Genomic DNA, 19,620 nt, shown 5'->3' with positions numbered 1-19,620 from the left:
TTGGTTAATATATCTATACATATTCATAGTTGTAAATATTATTTTTTAACAATTGTCAATGTATTATGTCATTGATTTTTAGATTGTATTACAACACAGGAACATAAGATTGTTTACTGTTAATTTTATTAAAAAGTATGAGCGGTAAATAAATGACAGTGAAATAATAACTGTCAGTACTTACTTAGGTACACCTGTTATTTCTCGTGGAGCATAGGCCACCGACCAGGGATATCCGATCAGCTCTGTTACGGTCCCTCCATTCAAGGTGTTACCAAAGTGCTATTCTTCGTTTTGATGTCTACCTTCGATTCCTGGCGCAGTGTGTTTTTTGGTCTGCCTTTCTTCCTTCAGGTATCCAAACTAGAGCCTGTTTCGTGATGCAGTTTGATTATTTCCTCAGTGCGTCCCCTATCTTTTCCTAGTTTCTCCTTCATCTAGAAGCTGGTTTTTTCTCTGTCATAGTAGGTCGTTGCTGAGAGTGTCTGGCCAAAGAATCTGAAGTATCTTGTATAGACAACTGTTTATAAATGCCTTTACCTTTTTGATGATAGTTGTAGTGAGTCGGTCAGCAACAACGTAGAACTTCGCACATACGTGCGCACGTACATCAGTTCGAGTTGCCACACCACATTAGCACAGAGATGCAGTTGTCCATTCAAATCCCGTAGTGGTAGAGGTAGCAAGAGAATAAGCAGTAATCGGAAACATTAGCGTTTGGAGATGTTATTTAAAGAGTATAATCCAGTGAAATAAATTTGGGGAGAGGAAAAAGGGACATGAAGAATTCAGAAGATTAGAATTTGGGAGAACACAAAAAGTGGATGCACCTGCGCCATTGCAAACGATTTTGAGCCATGTCATTCAGGGTGTCTAACCATAGGTTGCTATCATCTCGTGGTCCCCAACCAGGTAGTCTACACCTACCAACATGGCTCAGTCCACTTGTCAGTGACTTCATGGACTTGTGCTATGTTTTGGCTTGGCCGCCCCTAGCTTTCTTCCAACCTACTCCTATACCACTGAACATAGCACGTCGAGGCAGTCGGTCGTTGGGCATACGTAACACGTGTCCCAGCCACCTCAACTGATGAAGTTTCACTACTTCATCAATTGATTTGCCATCCTTACCTAGAACCCGTTTCCTAACAACTGCGTTACTTACTCGATGGTCCCATGATATACGAGCAATGTTTCGAAGACACCTATGATCAAATACTAGTAGCCTACGGATATCCTCTACTCTTACCGGCCATGTTTCACTGCCATAAAGTAGGACGAAAAGTTCTGCTGCGCAGTAAACCCGTCCTTGGATTGGTAGACGGGTATCTCACCTACTCCATAAATAACGCAAGTTGGCCAAAGCTAGTCGAGCCTTCTGTATCCATGCTGAGATTTCGTCACACACCAGACCACAAGGGCTGATGAGACTCCCATGATAAGTGAAGCGATCGGCACGCTCAACTACTTCACTCCCTATCATTAGTTCGGGTGTCGATGCTACTCAATCCTGAAGTAACATTTTGCACTTCGAGGGGGAGAATCGCATCACAAATATGCTTGCATTGTTGCTTAGAGTGGTCAGAAGACTGCATTTTGTCAGCGTCTTCACCAAATAAAACTATGTCATCAGCATATTCTAAGTCAACAAGTGAACCTCCCGGTAGAAGTTCAACCCCTGGAAATCTAGATGAGGAGAGTGTTATCTCTAAAAGTACGTCAACGACAAAGTTAAACAAGAATGGGGAGAGTGGACAGCCCTGACGAACACCACTTGAGGTAATCAATTCTGATGACAGTTCACCATAAGCTCTCACTCGACCAGTTGTGTTCGAGTAGAGAGCCTTTATGAGGTTAATGTACTTCTTTGGTACTCCTTTCAGTGACAAACACTGCCATAGAACCTCACGATCAACAGAGTCGAATGCCGCCTTAAGGTCGAGAAATACTATCATTGTGGGGCGTCTGAATGTGTGTCTGTGTTCTAGAACCTGACGTAGTGTGAATATCTGATCTATACAACCACTTCCAGGTCGAAAACCAGCCTGATTTTCTCTAGTCTGTTCTTCACGAGCTTTGGTTAAGCGTCGAAGTATTATCGAAGCTAATATTTTAGATACTATATTAGTCAAACTGATTCCTCTGTGAGTGTCACAAGAGGACTTTTGTCCTTTCTTATAGATTGGCACAATCAGTGATTGAGACCAGTCAGATGGGATTATGTCCACTTCTCAAATTCTACCTAAGACCTCAGTTAATCTCACTGCTAATACTGGACTACCATCCTTAAAAATCTCAGGGATAAACCTGTCAGGGCCTGCTGCTATCCCTCGTTTCAGATTTCCTATGGCTTTTTCAACTTCGTAAAGGGACGGAGGACCTACATTAACTTGCCATTCAGGTTGACTAGAGATCGTGTGAAACCGAAGTGTGGCTGAAGTCCAGTTGAACTGATCCCTAAAGTGTTCTGCCCATCGATCCAATCTCCTGGATTGAGAATGAATAATACGTCCATCTTTCTCTGAGATTGTTTCGCTAACGGTCGGGTTCCTAATTCCGGTTTCCTTAACGAGTCTGAACAATTGTCTGCTATTACCTATTGCCGCTGCCTTTTTCATCTCTCTTGATTTCGCTACCCACCACTATTCGCGATCATTGCGTAGGCTTCTTTTCAGCTTGTGCTTAAGCTGACTCCTCTCATTATGTTCAGAGCCAGGTGGAGTGAGTTTCCGAGCATCTATCAGTGCGATAGATGCTGCTGAGATCCAGTGTTTCTCCCTAACCTTACGGTTTACCGTACTAGCAGATATCACTGCTGTTTCCACAGCTTTTCGGATATCATTTCATGCTGCCTCGGGATGGGCATCACATACATGACTGCCTAACTGTTTTCCTAGTTGTTCCTGAAATATATTCTTAGCTTGGCTATCATTAAGTAGGACCCTAAGAGGTTTACTTGCAGTGTCTTTCCTACGTTCAGTAAGACGCAGACAAATACGCGCTCGCGCTAGAACATGATCCGAATCCAATCATATGTTCCAGAACGACCGACAGTCTTCTATCGAGCTCCTCCATCGGTGGCTGATAGCAATGTGATCTATTTGGGTCCAACGTTTGGACGAATTCGGGGGTTGCCATGCCAAAATGTGTTTTTCCTTATGTTTATATTTAGTATTTGCAAGAAACAGGCGGTTATCTGAGCATACTTGCAACAGACGGTCTCCATTACCTGTTCTTTGAGCCACAACACCATAAGGTTCACCCAGGTGTCTTTCCTTTTCGCTTAGTTTACCTACTTGAGCATTAAAGTCACCGGCCACTATGACTACATCAGAGCGCCTAGCTTTTCGGAGAAGGTCCGAAAGCTTTCTGTAAAACTCATCTTTTACATCATCTGAGCTGCAGTCAGTGGGAGAGTAGGCAGAGACAACGATGAGGCAACGACAAGTGTCCCTATTTTTCCGAGTCCTTACTGTTCCGTTCAGTCGGACAGTGCACAAACGACTGTCTACTGAGATCCACTCTAAAAGAGCTAGTTCTGCCCTAGGACTCAATGCTATACCTACGCCAGCGAGGCCACGGGAAGCAGCATCGGGGCTTCGAGATACATGAAGTGTGAATCGAGATGGTTCTTTATTTTGATATGGTGAGGTCAAATGAATGACGCTACTCGGATCCTGTATACGCGTTTAGGAGACGCAGCATACACGGCGTGAGATCCTATAGTATTAGGTAAGGAAGCCTGTTGTCCTATTTGGCACAGTGTTCGGACTTTATAAGCTCCTACATGTAGTTTAGAACGTAGTTTCAGGAGACCAGGAATAACGTTCCGCGTAGTTGAATCGTTTGCACCAGCGGTGCGAGATGATAAAGGACCGTGAGAAGTGTTAGTCGTGGAGATAATAAGGTTATTAGGTGTAGTGTTTCTTCGATCCAACCATTATATCTGACTGGCTCAAGTTCACCTACTAGTGAAGGAGTTGAAAGCAGTTTTCCGATTCGAAAGAAACTAGATAAAAGTTCTTTTTTTTAAAGATAGAGTAATGAAATAACTTCTACTGTGTCTATACTTATAACATGCGAATTATGTTAACTGGTCTGTACTCATACTACTTCCTGAAGCCTGTTTTTCTTCGACTCATTGGCATATGGTGTTTTTCGTTAGTTGAAGTAAATTAATTCTCCTTTACTTACTTACTTTACTTACGCCTGTTACTACTCGTGAAGGAACATAGGCCGCTCACTAGCATTCGCCATCCAACCCTGTACTGGGCAATCCCTTCCAGTCGTTATTCATCCTTTCCATATCTGCTTTTATTTCCCGACGTAATGTGTTCTTTGGCCTTCCTCTCTTCCGCCTTCCTTCACGATTCCAAGTTAGGGCTTGTCACGTGATGCAGTTTGACGATTTGCGTAATGTATGTCCTATCCATTTCCATCGTCTTTTCCTAACTTACTCTTCAGCTGGAAGCTGGCTTGTTCTCTCCCACAGAAGGTTGTTGCTGATGGTATCCGGCCAATCGATGTTGAGTATCTTGCGTAGACAACTATTTATAAATACCTGTAAATTCTTGATGATGGTTGCAGCAGTTCTCCAACTTTCAACTCCGTACAGTGGAACTGCCTTGACGTTCGTATTGAAGATTCTCACTTTGATATTGGTTGAAAGTTGTTTTGAGTTCCATATGTTCTTCAATTGTAGGAATGCGGCCATTGCTTTGCCAATCCTCGCCTTCACATCTGCATCTGATTCTCCTTGTCCATCGATGATGCTTCCCAGGTACGTGGACGATTCTACATCTTCCAGAGTTTCGCCATCAGGTATGATTGGATTAGTGTTCTCCGTGTTGTATTTGAGGACCTCGGTTTTCCCCTTGTGTATGTTGAGGCCTACAGAGGCAGAGACTGCTGCTACACTGGCTGTCTTCAACTGCATTTGTTCGTGTGTATGGGATAGGAGGGCTAGGTCATCTGTGAAGTCCAAATCGTCTAATTGGTCCTGAGCTGTCCATTGTAAGCCGTGTTGTCCCTCAGATCTCGAGGTCTTCATAATCCAGTCGACCACTAGAAGAAAGAGGAAGGGAGAGAGTAGACAACCTTGTCTTATTCCGGTCCTTAATTGGAATGCATCTGTCAGCTGTTCTCCATGCACGACTTTGCACTGTAGTCCGTTGTATGAGTTCCGAATAATGCTGACAATCTTCTCAGGAACTCCATAATGTCGGAGAAGTTTCCATAATGTTCTCCTATCCACAATGTCAAAGGTCTTTTCATAATCGATGAAGTTGATGTATAGTGACGAGTTCCACTCAACTGATTGTTCGACGATGATCCGTAGTGTCGCAATTTGGTCTGTGCATCTACTTATACTGGTGTTTTATAAAAATCTGAATAAACTCACATGTCTTCCACTTTTGTCTTAGATAAAAAGTATACTATTCCTAATTGTTTCTGTAAACTTTGTTGTCATACTACATATCATTTCTTAGACACTGATATGACAATAAAATTAACATCCCATTAAAGATTGCTTTCTTTATAAGCCCATAACATTGCCCAGTCTTCCACAATTTGAATTACAATTATTCAAAATCGTATCGATTCCATTAATTAAATTTTTATAGGCATATTTTTTTAATCCTTCTCTACATATATCAATAAATGTTTGATATCACTAGATTTTCTATGTGCATTAAGAAATTACCACGGAATTTACTGTTTAATGGCTGAAGTTGTCGTAAGTGGTCAATAAGTGTGTTATATCCAGCAATTTTGGCTATTTTTCCGTTGATTGATCGGTTTAATGTTATATGTTAGCGTGTAGTTTACATTCTGGATTTCACTTCAAATCTCTGGAGTTATCCTCACCTGTCTCCAATGAACATGTTAATGTGGCGCAACATAATATGCTGGATGAAAAAATGTTAAGTTTTGGAATGAAATCCCTAATTAAAATATACATTTGACCATGCGAAACTGACCGTAAAATGCTAGATACAACATATCTACTGAACATTGGAAACATTGCGGATAACCCCTAACCTAGTTCACTCACTAGTCGAGTCGTTTGTTTATACTAACTTGAAAGTGATTTCATACAAATTCATAATGTAACTAATAAAGTGGATATTATTTATTCAGAGTAATAATTATATATATGAGACAATTTACAATAAACATAAGATGTTATTTTTGTCTCTAAATATTCGATGTGACGACTGATCCATCAAATGAGGCGGAAGTTCGCAAAGAACTCCAACTCTTGAAGCGCTACAAATTACTGGATCCAGATGACTTACCTCCGGCCCTTTTTAAAGATGATGGTGACTTTCTAGTTAAGGAACTGTCTGAGTTTTTCACAAAGGTTTGGCAGCTAGACAGTGTACCAACGTCATGGAATGAGTCGATAATCGTCCTTGTCTTTAAAAAAGGTTCACATCCTCTATGCAAGAACTATCGGGGGGTTAAGGCTTCTTCCGATTGCGTTCAAACTATTGGCTTCCGTCATTCTCCGTAGATTGTTCAAAACCCGAGAAAGATTGACTCACGAAGAGCAAGTTGGTTTTCGTTGTAGTCGAGGATGTATTGATCACATATTCACCCTCCACCAAATGTTAGAACACCGTCATACTTATCACAGGCCAATAATCGTAGTGTTTCTTGACATAAGGTTTGCCTTCGATTCGTTGAACAGGACTGTTCTCTGGGATTGTCTATTGAAGAAGTGTGTGCCTAAGAAGTTTATTAACATCTTAAAAGCCCTATATACAAACACCTCAGGCAGAGTGAAGGCAAATAATTACCTCTCTCCATTGTTCCATTCAATCAATGGGGCTAGGCAGGGTTGCCCAATCTCAGCATTCCTCTTCAACTTTGCTATCGACGACGTTCTCGGAACAGCTCTGATGGATGTAAGTAATGGCGGTGTGGATCTGCTGCCCGGAGAAAGACTCCTCGACCTTGAGTATGCGGATGATATTCTCTTATTGCGCGATAATACTCAAGTCATATAATCCTCACTTAATCAGTTGTCAATTGGTGCCCGTGGGTATGATAGTGTAGCGAAGGAGAACACAGGTGAGGACAACCGAATCATATTTAGCACAAAATTACAAAGTTACTTGGTAAAGTAGAAAAACCATATAGTAAATCGTTAATTTGCAAAATATCAATGCATCCTATCAACCTGGACAGTGCTTGTTGCAAACATCAATCAATTGTCTCACATTTCATTGTTCATGCGTTTTCTTACAAATTGCGTTGTGTTGTCGCTCTTCCTTTCTCGATCTTTCTCCATCTTCTGCTGCCAGACATTGCGTTTTTAACTCGCGTCATATACTACTTACATCGATATAAGTAGCACGCACCACACTCATCCCCCCTTCTAATAAGTTGTTGTCGTAGTCTTTCTGATCGCCGTACCGCTGTCTTCTTTGGCGCTTTTCGTGACTCACACACATGATGATCTTGAAACCATCTCTGCAGTTGACTAGTATTTACGCGCTTCTGCTTGTCTTCTCTCCTGATCGTGTAAACCGAGCCGCGTCTCTCCGTGATAACGTACGGTCCTTCCCACTTTGGGATCTGATTTCCCGACCCTGCTCTCCCTGCTATGTTACTTTTTCGCTCTCTACACTTTATTAGGTCCCCCACTGCAAAAGGTTTCCACGTTCTCCTCTGTTGTCCCACCTTCTTTATGTCTGATATTTGTTTCTTTTCCACATTCCTTATTGCTTCCCTCCTCTCTTTTCTTTCCTTGTTGTCGTCCACTTCTGTTGTTGTGGCCAGGTCTTATTATGCATTGGAAGTCGTGGCTGTCTGCCGTATATGAGCAAGAAAGGTGACTTCTTGGTTGTTCCTTGTATGGAGGAGCGATGCGCCAGCAAAATCAATGGTAACTCTTTCTCCTAATTTCCTCCTTTAGATGCTAACGATTCCTTTAACGTCCGGTTGTTTCTCTCTATAAGCCCGTTTGTCTGAGGATGTTACGGTGTAGTTCGTATTCTCTTGATACCAAACTGCTTTAGACGGGCTTTAAACTCGTCACTTTCAAAACAGGGACCCTGGTCAGTTAATATCATCTTCGGTAATCTGTGACACGCTACAATATGCCTGATTACCACTTCGGTCACTGTTTTTGCCCGTTGGTCTGCAACGGGTACGGCATCTACCCAACGTGTAGCATGTCCCGTCATCACTAGCATGTACTGATTGCCGCTCGCCGTCTGTGGAAACGGTCCCATTACATCCACCGACCATAGATCACCGACTGCGGTTACTGGGATTGACTATAATGGCGGTTGTGTGTATCGATCGCTTTTCATTATGTTATATCTTAAAGGCTGATATACCGCGTATAACAGAGCACTAGAACACCAAACCCTTCCAAGTCGCAGTAAGAAGACAGAAGACTAACGAAAGGAATACTATTCCAATGTCAATTATAATACAAAATTGTCAGGTATTTATAGTTTTTAGTAAGAACGAAATTATCATTAGAGTCCACCAATCCGCGTACATGGGATTATTAGCATTGACCAATCAGGATGCTACACGTTGAATTCTAGGATATTCTTCTGAATGGTGATTAGATGGAATATCTTCGGCTCCTTCTGAGCCTCCTACAGCTTCCTCGAGCTCACCCGGGGTCCGTCGTCACACATTAGTTGACACTGCTGGCAAGTTAACACGTATTCAGCTACATCGTCCCTCATGCCCGGTCAGTATGCACTTTGTCGTAGTAAATCCGTCGTTCTTGCGATGCCTGTATGTGCTACCTGATGACACTCGTGTATCATTTTTCGCCGCCAGCCTTTCGGGATCACAGCCACCCAATTCTCGTCATCGTCCTGCCAGGTCAGAACTCCATATGCGTTCACTCTCAGTCGTTCCTTTTGCCGAAGCAGCGTTATTACCCCCTTGTCCATTGTTTGTTTGTCTACGTCTGCTCCCTCTTTTATCACTCTGATTACCTCTCGAAGGTTAGGGTCAGCTCTGTGCTGCCGGACGAGTTCTAATGGGTCTCCCTTTAAACTATTCGCCGCGTATGCTGTTAATGGAAGGTCAGCTTCCATGTCTGGTCTTGACAAGTAATCCGCCATTACGTTTTCCTTTCCTGGGACATGACCGATACCGAGGTCATATTCTTGCAGAAGTATCATCCATCGCGCCAACTTTCCTCGGGGGTCTCTTGCTGTTTTCAACCACTGCAGGGGTTTATGTTCAGTCTCAATGTGAAACCGTCTACCTAAAAGGTACGGTCTCCATTTTTCTACTGCCCGCGCGATTGCTGAACACTCCTTTTCGATCGTTGAATACTTCTGTTCAGCGGGTGTGACGACGCGACTTGCGTATTCCACCACTCTATCAGCCTGACTCAACACAGCACCTATACCATGACCACTTGCGTCTGTGGCTACTGTAAACAGTTTTCCGGGTTCAGGCAGTCCGAGCGTCATCTGACGGTCGTCTAGCATGTTTTTGATTCGGTCGAACGTTTGTTCGGCAGTCTCAGTCCACGTAAACTTGGTGTTGCTCAACAACTTATGTAGGGGTGCTGCTATTTCGTTGAAGTTCTTGACAAACCGACTGTAGAACGCCGCTCTTCCCAGGAACTGTCTCGACTTCCTTGTCGAATTAGGCACTGCAATATTTTTTATGGTAAGGATTTTCTCCGGCAATGGTTTTATTTCTCCATTTCCCACTTTATGTCCCAACAACGTGACGCTATTTCTCGCTATCTGCGACTTGTCCTTATTAATTCGAAGTCCAAATTCGTCAATTCGCTTTAAGACCGCCTCCACACACTTGACGTGATCTGTTTCTGTCTGACTGTACACAATTACATCGTCGCTATATACCTCGACATTATCTAGATTCTTGAGCAGTAGCGTCATTAATCTTCTGAACGTAAATGGTGCACCAGCCAACCCAAACGGCATTTGTTTAAGTTGATACTGTTTATCACGTACAGTAAACGCTGTCTTGCTTCGATCGCTCTGTTTTATAGGCAGTTGCCAATAACCTGGCCGTAAGTCCAACACTGTAAACACCGTGGCATTCTGTAGCCGATCTAATGTTTCCACCACTGTTGGCATTGCACAAGGTTTCAGGTCTGTTATATTATTCAATTCTCTGAAGTCGACACAAAATCTATACTTTCCGTTTGGTTTCTTTACCAAAAGTACCGGTGAGCTATATGGGCTGTCCGCTTCCTCAATTATACCTTCTTTCAACATTACCTGGACCTGACGATTTACCTCAGCCTCTAAATGCACCGGGACACGACGTGTTGCAAATATATTTACTCGATCGTTCTTTATCGGGATTTCGTGCTTCACTTTGTCAAAATCCATACGGCTCCCCATCTTCAGTGAATAGTTTCGCATACTTTGTTCATAACTCGTTAATGTTCGGTTTCTTCGACGAGACATCCGCTGCCACTCTTATTTCAGCCACTTCGCTAGTTTCACGTATTGGCAATGAACCATACTTTGTAACCATCTTACTGCTTCTTAAGTCAACTATCGCTTTTACTTCTCTTAGGAAATCTGCTCCTAATATCTGTCTCGATAAGCTTGTGGTTACCACGAACGGAAAATTTATCTCAGCATCTCCCAATTTTACGATACTGTTAGATACCCCCAACACCTCTAACATATGGCCTCCTATAGTGTGGACAGCTAATGTACACGGCTTGAGTTTCTTACATTGCTCTTTGCCTATTAACGATACTGCTGCCCCTGTATCGACCAGACAAACTAAATCTCGTTCATTTATGTTCACTCTCGTATAAACTGCCCTTCTGTCTACTAACGCAACAACTCCCAGATTCCTAGGATAGAAAGAACACACGTTATAACGTCTTCGTCTTGTTGGACAGTTTATCTTCCAATGTCCTATCCCTCCGCAAGCGTAACATTTATCGTTCCTTTTATGGTTCACTCGTATTACTGAAATCTCACGCTCCAGCTCCTCAATCTTCTCGACATTATTTATCTCCTGCTTTTCGCACCCGACCGGAGCTACTGCTCGTGTCATCAGCTGACGAGTCACCTTCGCCAGTTCACAGATATAAATCGGTTGCGCTGCGTTCACTAGTTTCAGCTGCTTGGAAACGGTGTCAGGCACACTCTCGATAAACTGCGACGCCAACAATTGTGCCTCTGACTCCTCATCCAGACTCGGCAGCGCACGGCGTAACAATCTGGTAAGCTCCACAGCCAGCACCAGTGGGTCACCACCGACCGACAACCTCGTCGACCAAAACTTCTGTAGTGCCTCCCCCCTGTCCTCCGGGCTGTCGAACTCCGCCAGTAACCGCTCCGTGACCGTCTCCCATGTCGTCTTTCCGCCAGCACCGTCCAAACTGTCATATACAGCTATCGCTCTGCCTCTCAGCAGCGTCCCCAGCACCACCAACTTCGCCTTCGGCTCCTTCACTCCCACGAGCTCCAACACGGCCTCAAACTCCTTCAGAAGGCTCAGCACGTCTCCGTCCTCAGACTCCTCCGGCCATGGAATCTTCGTCCTTAGTGGAGGCAACGACATCAAATGTAGTGAAAGAGAACACAGGTGAGGACAACCGAATCATATTTAGCACAAAATTACAAAGTTACTTGGTAAAGTAGAAAAACCATATAGTAAATCGTTAATTTGCAAAATATCAATGCATCCTATCAACCTGGACTGTGCTTGTTGCAAACATCAATCAATTGTCTCACATTTCATTGTTCATGCGTTTTCTTACAAATTGCGTTGTGTTGTCGCTCTTCCTTTCTCGATCTTTCTCCATCTTCTGCTGCCAGACATTGCGTTTTTAACTCGCGTCATATACTACTTACATCGATATAAGTAGCGCTGTCCACAGTATCAGCTTTGCACCTTCGAAGTGGAAAGTACTTCTACAAGATTGGCAGGACCCTGATCCTGCACTCGCCCTGTATGGTGAGCGGATAGAAGTAGTCGAGTAGTTCGTGTATCTAGGTAGCTGCACAAGTGCTGGTGGTGGCGTGAGTGAAAGCCAGAGCGGCTCATGTCAATCTGGGCCATGTTTGGTGCCGTCATGATGTTAGTCTGGCTGCAAAAGATCGGATCAACAACGTGTCTGTGAGAGCAGTTTTGCTCTATGCTTGTCAAACCTAGTTACCGAGTTGGGGATGTTATACGACTCTCTGTGTTTGATCATCGTTGTCTCCGAAGGATTGCTGACATCCAGTGGCAACACTATGTTAGTAATGCAGAGGTTCAGCATCGTGCGTTCGGGCACAGAGACGATAATTCAGTTGGTGTCACTATCTTGAAACATCGAATTCTGTGGCTTGGACATGTTCTACGAATGTCGTCCCAGAGAATTCCACGTCGTGAATTATTTGCCCACTCTAGGACCAGTTGGAAAAAACTGAGAGGTAGTCAGTGTATGACATGGTGTCGTGGTATGAAAGAAAGTTGTGCGTGACTGGCTTCTGTTGGTTCTTCATGACTCCCTGGTTGGGGTCCGAGAGATGGTGCTCCACAGTGGCTAGAGACGTTATCAGATATGGCTCGGAATAGAAGCCAGTGGCGGTCCTGCTGTAGCTTTTTTACTTTCTCCATAAAAAAGACGTCACCTCTTCAAGTGGAAGAATTCTTTGTGATTGTACTTTTACTAATTGAACTGCCCCTCCCATTATTGTTATTTCAGTATCATACACAAATTCTGTTCATTGTTGTACTTCTTTTTACTTATACTCGCCTTACATTCTTTATATCTTCACATTCTCATTATTATTGTATGGCGCATATGTATCTGGTGCCCCTTTGTACCAATGTTTTTCTGTTCAAATAAATAAATAAGGTTTAGATTCCCTGTTTGGAGTCCACGTCATCATCATAACCAATGGTTGGAGACTCTAAATGACGTAGCTTAACATCGTTTGCAGTGGCATTGATACATCCACTTTTCGTTCGCTCTTAATTTCTAAGTATCGGAACTCATCACTGTTTTTTTTATTCCACTGATTTTTTTTCCTTGGTTAGTATCTTTGATGCTTAATTTTTTCTAGTACTTCAATACCCCTACCACTCCGGGATTTGATCTGACGAATTCTACCAATATACACCTGCACCAAGTTTCATGTTGCTTTTGACTGACTGACTTTCGAGGAATATTTTTAGACTTCAACACGTGTTGGTCAAAGTCACGCTGTTCAAATTAACATTTTTCATCTACCTGTCATCCACCAATGTTATCGTCTGCACTAGCTTAAAAGTATCATTAAATGATGCCTTATCCAAAATGATAAGGATAATAAAAAACCCTATCGTGATAGTTTTGTTTTTCATACTTCGTGTTATAATTTGTGGATAATATATACTACGTATCTGTTATGTGCTTAATTATTTCAGATGTATATGATATTTGGAAAAACCGGTTTTCTTAAATAGGTTTTGTAAAGATTAGTTTAAATTGTAGTTAGTTTTCATCATGAATTAATCAGTGTTAGAAAGCAAACCAGTGGATTTTATCTAAGTAGTTTAAAGTTTAAGTACTCACCATAAGATCTTTAGGTTCTGATTCTGAACCTTAGTGAGGTCGTCGATGCACACCACTAAGAAGTTTCATACTAGGAAGAAACTATTTACTGTCCAGTGATCTCGGGTTAGTATTGATACAATAATAAAGAATTATGTAAAAAGGCTAACTAATGATAGTGTGCTTTTAAACGGATACATTTAAACTTACAGCATTATGGGCAATCTCTTCTAAACTATCCTATCCCGAAATAAAAATCGACACTCGGGTGCAGGTACATACAACCGACGAGTCTTAAGTAAGATTAAACGCGCGTCCTGGATCCTACTGTTATTCAGTATCTAACTTTACTTAAGGTTTATGATAATCGGGACAGTCCATTAAGGATGTACATATTCCAAAAGAGATCATAGATCGGTTACGGCCCTTAGCATCATCAACAGAAAGACTCATTAACTGACAAATGAAATAATGTCTTATCGCATGTCATGAATATAACTGTCGAATTGATTTTATCTGAAAAAATTGGTTATTATTATTATCAGCATTTGACCAGCGAATAGCTTTAATCTCTATCTTGTTCACAACTTTTCTGTCTTCTCTCTCCTTTCAAACAAATTTCAAAAAATAAATATTTCAGTTCTAAAATGTCAAATAAAGTGGTTTATGCTGAAGCATTATCCGAATTAGAAGAAACCTTATTCGTTGATCAATTGCCAATACCACAACGTGTTTTAAAGTAAGAGTATTTTATATGAACAATAATTATTTGTAGTTTATGTGGGCATTCTTCTTCATTACATTCATTGTGAATTTGTCGATTCAAGTAAACATGGCCATTTCGCTTACTATTGAACTTAAATCAGAATCTACCTCTCCTATTGCGTAACCATTATCTCACATACTTACACAGAGAGGAATCTTATTTATTAAAATTGTTTTAAACTGCTAAAATTGTTGTCTCTGAAATATTTATCTAAATTGTCATTCTATGGTATAGAGATATGTGATTTATATTTATGACGTGGTGGAGATTTGTAGCTCAGGTCGATGATTTAGGTCGAGTTTTGTTCTCTGTACTGAATGTTTTGGTCGTCGAGCACAAACTTCTACCTGAAGTTTATGCTGGTTATGTTGCTTGGAAGAATAATAAAAGCTTCACAATTAAACCATCCAAGTCAGAGAATAAAACTGCACCAAAATCTATATTGTCTAATTTGGACTTAAATATAATCGTATTTTATGTCAATAAATGTAACTGACACTAAAAATAGACCTACATATTGTTAGTCTATACCTTAGTTTTCCAGTTGATAGGAACTAGATGATTTGTTAAAGTTTCTACTAGATAATGATAAACAATTGAATAAAATAAACCTGTTAATTCATTAATTTTTGATAACATGCGTTGTCATTCCTACCACTATTCATTATAAAACATACCGTTAAGAAAGTTCAAGTTGGTAATAGCAAAATTGTTTTAATTTATGGTCTATTCTCTATCATTCACCTGCTCCTGTGAAGTAAAACTGTACTTAGTGTTTGCTCTTCTTGTTTGAGCGCATCTCTGAACACATGGAAAACAGTTCTATTTGGGGAGAAAAAATTAAAGCATCTAACTTATTTTCATTTTGTTATTCCTGAATGTCTGGTTGGTTAATACATATTGTAACTGATATATATTGACCGAATAAAAATATTTTCTGTTTTCTACAATTTCTTACTATAATACGATAACACGACTAGCGACTGATATCTCGCTACCAATAAACTGAATGCTCGATTGATACGATATGCACAGACTGGATTACATACCGAATACCAATTTACGACCGACATAGAGAGCCAGAGTATACGCTAGGCAGTACCTCAATTGATGCAATTATAAGGAGTCTGCAATCAGTGAGTTCAGAGTAGAAACCAGTGACAGAAAGCTACTCACATGTTAAATTGTTGTGATTTTAAGGCCGGCTAATTATCATGTGATTTATTCGCCAATTGAATTACGACTTATACAATCTTAATACTGTGTCAAACCAGTAACGTTCGACCGTTATGAGCAGCCTAGCGTCCTTATTGACCCTTTGTTCTCCTAGCCCTTTCAGTTGAGTCCAGAACGCCAATAACAGCTTCCACTACGCGAATCATTTATTTCAAACATACTCGGTTTATATATCAGCCAAACAGACAGCATTACACCATAAAATAGGAAATAACATTTATACAAGATCAAGCTAAATAATGGCTGTGAACGTGGGAGACTGTAATTAATAAACTGAACATAACTTAAGAATAGTAAATTGTATAATAATAGTCTATAGGTCAAAATAAAGCTTATAATAAGAGGAATATGGATATATGCAATCTAGTTACTGAATAGTTATACAATAAGAATATATATAGAATATTAGTCCATTAATAGTTCTCAGAAGTTACCCGTAGTTTAATCTTCACTAGGATATAATATAAATAGTGGGCTGTTTCTTTCAATTTATGCTCAGTAGCCAATAATGTCTTGCTCCTAATGTCCATTTTGTCTTACAGTTTATCAAAACTTGGTGAAATATGTCCACATGAGATTATTTTAAACTGGAAGCCCATAGCTGTTCACATTATAAACCTTAAACTTTATATTCATTAGGGGTTTATATGATTCCTTGATTTATTTTTTGAATAGATGCTATAGGCATAAACTCAGACCATGGCTCTAGCCAAGATTGTGTCTTATTTATATGTAGGGGTTTGAGTATTTTATGCTTTGGGTGTTCGGAGCTAAAGGTTAATGGGTTTGAAACGGGCGTTGGACATCGGCACCAGGATGCATGTACTCTTGGCTATCGAGTCCGAATTTGGACTAAATATACTTCATAAATCCCACTGGTAACCACAATTCACCTTTACATTTTGTCGTATCATTTTCATAATGTTTATGTTATTTTCATATCATATAGTCTTAGTTCTGTTTCTTTTTCTGAATTCGTATTCCATTCATTATTCCATAAGATAATGTTATGTTTCGTTATTGCTTGAATGCTATTACTGATGCGTCTTACTCGAACGAACGAAGGATCAATGATTCAGCGACTCGATAGCTATTCTGGTTCGTTGTCCCCGGTTCTGCTAACCCGATCAAGAAGTCTGGGTAAGGTGTAGAAAGTGTATTCTACAGACAAACAGCAGATAACAAGTCAGGCAGGCAGATCCAATCAAGCATACAAGTCAAGCGTATTTATACAATTATTTACAATCGATATTGTCATAGAAGATTTTTAAACATTAATCAATGAGTTCATTAATTGACCTATTTGCGCATTTAATCGATAGTTCATCAATTGACCCCAATACAAACATTGACCAATAAGATGATACCATTTCATGTCCAAGGATAGCATTAGGCTTAACAGGATAATTTTTGGGATGCTTTCCTGAATATCCCAACAGATAAATTATGTTGCACATTTATCAGGTATGTATTCTTACAGTTTGCTTGAAACTACACTTTTGTGTGTGTTTGCAGTGAACAAGCTTTTCAGACTGAAAAATCTGATGGATCGGTGTATGAACTTGTGGTCCTTTGGTTGTGAAACCAAACCATTTAACTCCCCTCATTCATGTTCTCTCCCTTTCTCTTTGCCATCACATAGTTGTTGCCATCTGCTCCATTGTAGTTATGATGATAACTTCTGCATGCTAACTGTTTTGTTCTCAATTGAATTTATTTTCTTATGCCTGTTATTTCTCATGGAGCATAGGCCACCGACCAGGGATATCCGATCAGCTCTGTTACGGTCCCTCCATTCAAGGTGTTACCAAAGTGCTATTCTTCGTTTTGATGTCTACCTTCGATTCCTGGCGCAGTGTGTTTTTTGGTCTGCCTTTCTTCCTTCAGGTATCCAAACTAGAGCCTGTTTCGTGATGCAGTTTGATTATTTCCTCAGTGCGTCCCCTATCTTTTCCTAGTTTCTCCTTCATCTAGAAGCTGGTTTTTTCTCTGTCACAGTAGGTCGTTGCTGATAGTGTCTGGCCAAAGAATCTGAAGTATCTTGTATAGACAACTGTTTATAAATGCCTTTACCTTTTTTGATGATGGTTGTAGTAGTTCTCCGAAACTTCAACTCCGTACAACAGAACTGTCTTAAAATTCTTATTGAAAATTATGAATTTATTGTTGACTGATAATTCTTTAGAGTTCCATTTATTCTTCAATTGTAGAAATTTTTCACTTGCTCTTCCAATTCGTGCCTTATCATGTGCATTAAATCTTCTTTATCAATTAAATGTGCCATGTAAATGTGATTGTACAGCTTGAATGAGAATAGTGCCTCTAAAATTAAATCTTTTCATTGAATGTTTTAATCTACTTGAACAGATGAGATTCATTTTTCGCTATTTGTAACTCCTATCTTTTTATTCGTTGGTGTTATATCTCATCAATTAATTAACTAATTATTAATAATACCATTGTTATTATTGTGATCAGTTTGCTTTGTTTTATTTATTTATTAAAGCTATGATAAATCTATTATAAAAAATCTACCACCAAGATCTATTCCAAAAATTCAAAAAGAGTAAGCAAGTTATTGCTAATTAATTAATTAACTAATTACATCAATAAATGTGAATTTATTACCTTTTTAACAAAATTGTAAAACATTTTTTCATTATTATAATTTTACGTTATGCCTATCAATCACTGTTTTCAGTATCAAGCACATGTCAGTTAAGGATTTTAACAGAAATTATTTTTAAACCTCTAAATTTAAAAGAAAATAAAAGCTGTTAATTAGATCTACGCCTTTGTGATTGAGTTTGATCTATTCCACTCAATACCTCCAGATCATTGGTTACGACAATCACGCTCACCCTATTAAGTATTCTTTACTTACATACCCACATACATTGCTCGTTCTAACAGTCAGTGAGCTCATGGGATAGTATCACATCTTCATTTGACAGAGATTGGCTTTCAGAAAGCAATATCACCTTAGTTATTCACATTGCATAAAGTGTTATAGAAGATACGTTCATATAGTGCTTAGGATTAATAAAATTCTTAAATTGTTCAGTCCTATAGTGAAAATGATATGACATTAAACCAATATCTCATGAAACAATTACACAGACTCTTACTAAAACGTCAATAATGAGTTCATTTGTTTGCTTGTTGGTTCAAAGTAAACACTAATCTGAATATTATCCACCGCTTATGTGCTGAATAATAAATACTATTAAATTTACTTGGTGTTGTTTGCTTATATCTTCCCATTGTTGTTTAGGACTGCAATCGGTCAGTCTCTTATTTGCATATGTGCATCCTGTGCGGATGGCCTCGATATTGCCTTAAGTCACAAGCTTTATAAGCGAAGATGGATAGTGGCTGGCAGTGAAATCCAGTACGCGCGTTTCGTCCTAGTTGGGACTCGTCAGCTGAATGTGCCTGCAGTTCATGGTTGATGTTCACTCCGGGACTCGAACCCAGTGCCGTTCACTCCAAACGCCATCGCGTTATCCATTTAGCTACTGAGCCACCATTCATCTTGACTTATAAAGCCTGTGACTTAAGGCATAAAAGAGAAGTCTTTAAGATATTGATCTGCTCGAATTAGTGGGTTTCCATGTAGCGAAATATCGCAAACTTAAAGCTCAACAAGCCTGATTATAAACTTTTAGAAAACTCTTAAATTACGTAAAAATCATCGTTATATACAATTAAGTTTAATTGGTTTTTGAGCGATAAATTCTTTACTTGAATGATCTATGCACTCTTTCAATAACCAAGGGATATTCACATTTCAAAACCTTTTGATCTGTTTCCGTAAACGGTTAGAAATGTTTGTATTTTTCCTGGTTTTGTTGCTAGGGCATGGATGTGGTCATTGATTTTCTAAAATGAGTAGTAATGTTGGTTAGTCGTCATGGTGTAATGCGTGTTTTTAGTTTTAGTTTTGAAGAATAACATCATTTTTACGTGACTTTATTTCCGTTTTGTTTTCAAATTGTATTCTCGTCTGTACAAATAAATAAATATGTGAATCGTGGTTGTAGATTTTTGACTCTAACCAATATAAGGAGCCTACTTACATCTTATTCCACCTAAGTTGAAGGGG

At 40.0% G+C, this 19,620-nt stretch overlaps 1 protein-coding gene across 2 annotated transcripts in view; it reads left to right on the top strand.

Annotated features, from left to right (window-relative positions):
• ARHGAP1_1 (Rho GTPase-activating protein 1) overlaps positions 1-19,620 on the top strand; it is a 56,873-nt gene that overhangs the window by 21,086 nt on the left and 16,167 nt on the right. For both annotated transcript variants that reach the window (XM_051218660.1, XM_051218659.1), the window contains 2 exons: positions 14,154-14,252; positions 18,022-18,081. In XM_051218660.1, coding sequence (XP_051070392.1) covers positions 14,154-14,252; positions 18,022-18,081 — 159 coding nt within the window. The remainder of the gene's footprint in view (positions 1-14,153; positions 14,253-18,021; positions 18,082-19,620) is intronic.

The sequence above is a fragment of the Schistosoma haematobium genome, chromosome ZW, assembly GCF_000699445.3.
Source record: "Schistosoma haematobium chromosome ZW, whole genome shotgun sequence".
Classification (NCBI taxonomy): Eukaryota; Metazoa; Platyhelminthes; class Trematoda; order Strigeidida; family Schistosomatidae; genus Schistosoma; species Schistosoma haematobium.
The sequence above is the reverse complement of the archived record's forward strand: the minus strand, read 5'-3'. Positions and strand labels throughout refer to the sequence as shown.